Source organism: Labrus bergylta, chromosome 22, assembly GCF_963930695.1.
Source record: "Labrus bergylta chromosome 22, fLabBer1.1, whole genome shotgun sequence".
NCBI classification, from domain to species: Eukaryota; Metazoa; Chordata; class Actinopteri; order Labriformes; family Labridae; genus Labrus; species Labrus bergylta.
Window position 1 is genome coordinate 6,267,284 of NC_089216.1, and position 6,623 is coordinate 6,273,906.

The window sequence follows — 6,623 nt, forward strand, 5'->3', positions numbered from 1 at the left end:
GCCTGACTCTTGTTGGGGGGCTGACTGTAAATGTCCACTGGATGTGTAGTAGTTAGCTTGCATGTGCAAAATATCAACTTTAAAGGGTTATTTAAAGGGTATTTTCAGTGAATGTTGTGTTTTAGTTTGTTTGGCACTAATTTTAAATTGTTGAGCCACAGATGATTAAAATGTAGTTGGAGCGTGTTCTCTCAGTTGGTTCATCAGAATCAGTAAATATAAATATAACTGTTTTGAAGATATGTAGCTCATCTGTTTAGTGTGTAACCATCTGGAAAACATAATGTTGCATTTTAATTTGGCCCCTGCACTGGTTCATTAAGGTCAATATGGGGTCTCTCCCATTATACCCATACACTGACTGAGTCAGCGAAACATTGGATAAAAATAGGTCCATTTATTTACATAAACATTTACAAAATACATCTTTCATTGATGAGTAGTATCAGTGTGAGAAATGATGGTCGTAAGAAAGACAGCAAACAGTAGGCCTTTTAAACGTGTCGTTCCTGAAATGAGAAGGACACAGTCACATCCAACCGGGTCTCACTTTTCTCAAATGTAATAGGCACATTGAGTTAAGACCGATTAGTGCTTTTACATTCTTTTCGCTGTTCCACCTTTTCTGTTTTCAGCTCCTGCGAGATCTTCAGAGCAGCTCAGGAGCATGTGACGAAAAAAGCTCGACAGATTTCAGACAGTAACCAAAAGAAGAACGAACAGGTAAAACACAACTGGTAGAAATACTTTGTGCTTTAGGAGCAAGTGTGTATCATTTGCTACAAAAAGCTAATTAAGTCTAAAGTAAAGCTATTATTATTGTTAAGTATATAAAAGAATGATGATGCCTTTAGTTCCTTTTTAAGGCAGTGAAATGAGCTGAATTGCTCACCCATATATTTACAAGCACATTATAACCCGAGTTCCCTTATTTATAATATATATTCTCGCGCTCATTTTTGTTCATTTATTTTATTTATGGCCAATAAAGATGTTATAAAAAAAGTATTTCCATATTGCTGTAATCTGACATACTCAAGTTAATATTGTGCCTGTAAATATAGCTACATGTTTTAATAGCCTACTCAAGGCATTGTTGATTGTGTCCTCACAATTTCCATACAAATGCATCATGTTGGTTATATGATAACTATAAGAAAATGATCTACTCAAAAATAATAGCTGAAAGCAGTTCAAAATGTAATATTAATGTGCACAATATCTAAAGACCATAGGCTTTTGTCTATTAATACTTTGTATTAATACTTTGTATGTGGTTTTGTATGCGGGGCTGAATCATGATCAACAGTAAACTAGTTAATGTAACAGTCAAGGTCATCTGCCATGGTGCTTACTTAAGTGCATGTTGTTTTTGCATATGTTCCCTTATAAACGTCCACTCGCAGCCACATTAAGTGGCCACATCTTCATCCTCCTCCCACTGAGAACACCTCCAGTGTTTCCACAGCCACACACACAGTTCAAGTGTCTTTAACAAAAGTCTGACGACGGGTGCTTCAGGGTCCGTCCGTGAAAAAAAAATCAAACAAAGCGTCTCAAGACTCGAATTCGCTGTCGCTGCTGACTGAGATCTCGGGGGTGGAGGCTCCTGTTCCTCTGCGCTCGTTCTCCGTGCTACAGTCGCTTGCCTCGGGGCTGCCAAGGTGGCGAGGGGAGGGAGGCAACAAGTGGGGGTGATGGCGGCGCTCCTGGTGGGAGCCGTCTGGTGAGCTCTCAGAGGGATGGTGGGACGGATCCTGCTGCATTCTGGATAAGACAGAAGTCTCATTTAGTTTGTTTATTCAACACATCAGCGTTTTTGCTCATTAACATGCCTTATAATGTCTGTCGTGAAGTGAATTATTCCACTTGTACTCAAAATCTGCTTAATCAGGAATCTTTTTGACATACCTGTTCTTTGCCGATGCGGCGCGGTCTCTCTGCCGGCGGTTCTTAAACCAGTTTCCGACCTGTGTGGGTGTGAGTCCTGTGGCCTGGGCGAGATGGCGTTTCCTGGACGGGTTGGGGTATGGGTCTTGGAGGTACCACTCTCTCAACAAACTGCGAGTTCTTTCCTGGAGAACATACAGAAATGCGTTGATGTTTTATCACATGATCTCTTGTTAAGCAAGCAGCACAAAGACAGACTTCTTAACGTAAATGTCCGAGCAACAAATCATCATTTTGTTCAGAAAAAATAAAGCCTGTCAGTATGAAAAGTCACCATATGGTGTTTTGATATCATCCCATTAAACCGCAATAAGCTTATCACTCTCATATGATGCTCAGTGTAATCTTATTATACCGGATTTATAAATAAATTATCATAATGTACATGAGAAGTCCACAAGACGACATCCACTAAACGGGATCATGTTAAGTGGCTTTATAAGCTGTTGAAGAGTATAAAGATTATCTACACTTATGAAACAATACTTCACCCCACCACATGAGGGCGATCACACATTCACAAACACACCTTCAAATCCACTTCATAGTGATTTTTAGCAAATGAATTTGTCTATTTCACATATCTTTTTGTAACTTTAAATAAAGGGATCAAGTTTATTTGCCTTTTAAAAGTAAACTTTTGTTCATCTTCAGACCTCTCAAATCATAGCAGCACGCTGTCATACTCTTTCATTGAAAGAAATCTGGTATTGTTGCTCTTAAACATTGAATAAATGTCTCTTTATTGACTCCTGGGTGGCAGATAGAGATTGTGGTGGTGTTAAAGACAACATGTAAATTATATGTAGCCATAGTGAGAGTTCTGGCCTTTACACTAAAGACAAAAAAAAACAACGATTTGAATTGACCATTTCAACAAGAAAAAAATCCTGGGGTAAATAAGATAAGTGAAATATGTGAAGTTATGAAAGAGTTTTGGGGAAATGGAATATCAGAGGATAGAAGACGATCATTTGAGACGTATTTAAACTTTCTGAATGGGCATGTTACACAAGAATCTATAAATAACGAGCTATTATTTCTGTTACATTTAGGAACCACAATGAATGTGTCTGTCCTCCTTTAACAGCGTGTTAAAGCAGAAGCATTCTGCACAATGATAAAAACTTGCACTAAGTGGTGCAGCAGCAGGCCTCCATGCTTAAAGCTCTGACTATTATCATCTTAAGAGCTCAAAGACCAGGCGGCTTGATGCAGCAGGTTAAAAAGCACCTTTACCGGAAGCAAGTGGCGGCCTGTTCAGTGTTTTAATATCATGTCATATAATTTAAATGTATGATGACAGTGGAAAAGCAGCGTGGATAACAATATCGCGTAAAAACAAGGGCATGTGGGTTAAGTATGAAAGTTTTTTTTTTTTTTACCTTGAAGCAGTGCGTCTTCTGCTCTCCGTCCCAGATGGTGCGGGGCAGGGGGAACTTCTTGCGGATCCGGTACTTCTCCACGGGGCCCAGCGGCCTCCCCCGCAGCCTCTCCGCCTCCCGGTAGTGCGCGTCCAGCCACAGGTCCTGCAGCTTGGCGTGCGACTCGCGCGTAAACCTGTGGCTCTGCAGGATCTGGTACAGAGCCTCGAAGTTCCCCCCGTGGAACGCGACCAGCGCCCGCGCTCGCATCACGGACTCGTGTCTGTTCAGCGCCTCCCCGGCCGAGCCAGGGACGGCGGCCGGCAGGGACCACAGGAACCGGCCGAGGCGCTCGATGTCCCCGGTCTCCTCCAGGTTCTCGCAGACCCGCGCCACCTGGTCCGGCGTGAACATCGGCAGCGGGAACATCTCAGGCCGGCTTCTTCTCAGCAGCTCACCGAAGGAGTTAGGAAACACTCAAAGGACGCGTGAAGCGATGCATCCACCCGTGCGTAAAAGCTCCGCGCGCTGCCTGACTTTTAATTTCAAGTTTATCGACACTTTCAGCATCTATCTGCTGCCCCTCTTATGTAACCGAGGCTTTCCAAATGTCTCAGAGAAGCCTGTGCGCAAGTTTCCAGAGTGGCTCAAGCTGAATAAAGAAAGAGGACAAGGAGTCAAACTGTATTTATAGCGTGATACAATTAGCATCTCTGTGGTTGTTTTGAGAAGGATTATACGTCCCGGCCATTAGCTTCTTAGTGGGGGGTAGTGTGTACAGAGGTGACTGGCTGATCAGCTTGTTTGGCTTAGCCCGAGGATACATTGACTGCCAAGATGACTTCAGTGAGCAAACAAGCAACGATAGGTTATTTAATAGGTCAGATCTGGAGATGGAGCCCAGTCTTAGGAGGAGAGGATGATGGGTGAAAACAAGTCGGGCTTTTGGGCAGCAGGGAAAAAACATTAAAAAAAAAAAGTCCAATCAAAGCATGTGGGAAAAAAAAAAAAAAAAAAAAATTCTGCCAGGTTTCAAACTTTAAAGCTGCAGCAGTAACTTTGCCACACACTTGGGTTTTGCTCCTGCATGCAATACCAGTATCATTCAGTGTTTTCCCCCCCGACATTTGGCCAAGGGGACACTTGAGGACATAAAGCTGCTGCAGCGATCCCCCGCCAGCTAATACCCCTGTAATTAAAACAGACATGACATGTTGCACCCATAGGCCATATCCTCGGAGACCTCTCGCGGGGCTGAGACATATATATATGAAAAAACACCCCGAGACACCGACGCACGACAGAGCACCTCCAAGGACAAGGACTTAATGATCTCAGCAGCTCATTAATCAGTCTCAGGACAAATTTCTTATTAATCAGGTTAAGGATCCTGAAAGCATCTGTCAGCTGTGTTTGCAAACATAGATAACGGACTTTGCAAATCATCGCCCAGAGGAGAAATATTTCTGTCACTTGAGTGGACCAGAGCCTGAATAAAGACATTATTGATTACATCCTACATTTCCTTCTAAAGCAGATGATCATAAGCAGACAAAGATAATTCGAGGCTTTGCATAAAGGTTGCAGTCAGGTGAGGGATGATCCGTCTACAAATCCGTCTACAATACAGATATGAGCCGACTAGACACAGAATGCTAATCTGTGAACATCAGGAGTCCCCAAAACCTGCCTGTGGTAGTCTTAATGGGTCAAAAACTTCTTTGTCTTCAGTGCATTTTCACTAACTTATGTGTCACGTTTTCACGCAAACAGAGAATAACAGAAAATTTCAGTTTGAAGATTTTTTTTTTGCCAGATCAGAAATAAATCCATTTGAAGTGAGAGGGTCTTTGTAAGTTTTATGTTTGGAGTCATTTTAAGACTTTTCCTGATACATTGGCTTAACGTCAGGAAAAAAATGTCCTTTTTTAATTTTTTTTGATTTGCTGATAGTAATACTGAAGGTGCTAGATGTCAAGTGTTGGCCTGAATGGATACACAGACATGCAAAATATCTGAAAAAAGATCAGACGCTTCGGTTATCACTGAGGCTTCATTAGACAGTTTTGTGTCTTATTAACAATTAGTGACATTCTTCCATCTCCACATTTTTTTTGGAAAAGACTCAAGCTCAACCTCGACATATGTAAGTGAGTAGGTCATGTACATACTCACAGGTTCATCCTATCAATGAGCATTGGCAAAAACACATCGCATAAGTGTGAATCAGAATCAGAATTGGTGTTTATTGCCAAGTACATTTACTCATACAAGGAATTTGACTCAGTGTTTTGGTGCAAAACAATTAACAAGGAAGTATAAAAACAGCAGAGCTCCTGCTGACAGGTAGAAATATAAAGTCGAAATATACATTTATTGCAAATGAGAAAAATAATGCAATGCTCTCTCACTCAGCCTGCATACACTCGTCCTTGTTAGATGGAGTCCTGTGTATAATGTCTAGGATGTCACATCAACATAATGCAGTCAAATTCATCTCAAGTTAGCTGCTTATCATATTTAACATCATTATGACAATACTGAACATTATCGCACATTTCATCTTCTACTCATATTGTTCAGTTCTGCATGTTCACATTTATTCATAAAGCACATCTAAAAACAGCAGCTGATCACAGTGCTGTGCAATATATAAAAGAAACAATTAATAATCATCCAATCACTGAACAGCTGTGTTAATATTCTGTGAGGCGGCTGATGCTTTCAGCAGCAGTCGTGGTGGAAGTTTTCAGATCTGCTTTCCAGACTCTGCAGCGGCGTTTAGAGGGCGTATAGAATTACTTTAGAAGCAGTAGGCAACCATTTGATACGTGTCGGGATCCTAAATCGAGATTAAAATACCGGGTGTGATCTGTGGGCTAATGGAAAGGGGGGTAGGTGTGAGTGTGTGTGTGTGTGTGTGTGTGTGTGTGTGTGTGTGTGTGTGTGTGTGTGTGTGTGTGTGTGTGTGTGTGTGTGTGTGTGTGTGTGTGTGTGTGTGTGTGTGTGTGTGTGTGTGTGTGTGTGTGTGTGTGTGTGTGTGTGTGTCAGTCTCCAGCACAGAAGGGGAGAAATGAGCTCAGTGAAGATCATGCTCACAGTTAATCTAACCCTTTCAAGGTTCAGACACTTCGCGCCACTGACCGCCACGCACACACACACACACACACACGCACACACACACACACACACACACACACACACACACACACACACACACACACACACACACACACACACACACTCACCTTCATTACAAGAAATCCTCGTCCCAATCTGTTTAACACTTTGAGGGCAGACTGAACCAAA

At 42.0% G+C, this 6,623-nt stretch overlaps 1 protein-coding gene across 1 annotated transcript; it reads right to left on the minus strand.

Moving 5' to 3' along the window:
• Window positions 1-365: 365 nt before the first annotated feature.
• six7 (SIX homeobox 7) lies at window positions 366-4,007 on the minus strand. Its single transcript, XM_065950836.1, has 3 exons — window positions 3,336-4,007; window positions 1,912-2,075; window positions 366-1,767 (listed from the first exon to the last, which is right to left on the minus strand). The coding sequence occupies exons 1-3, from the start codon at window positions 3,741-3,743 to the stop codon at window positions 1,557-1,559; spliced, it is 783 nt and encodes a 260-aa protein (XP_065806908.1). The 5' UTR covers window positions 3,744-4,007; the 3' UTR covers window positions 366-1,556.
• Window positions 4,008-6,623: the final 2,616 nt, after the last annotated feature.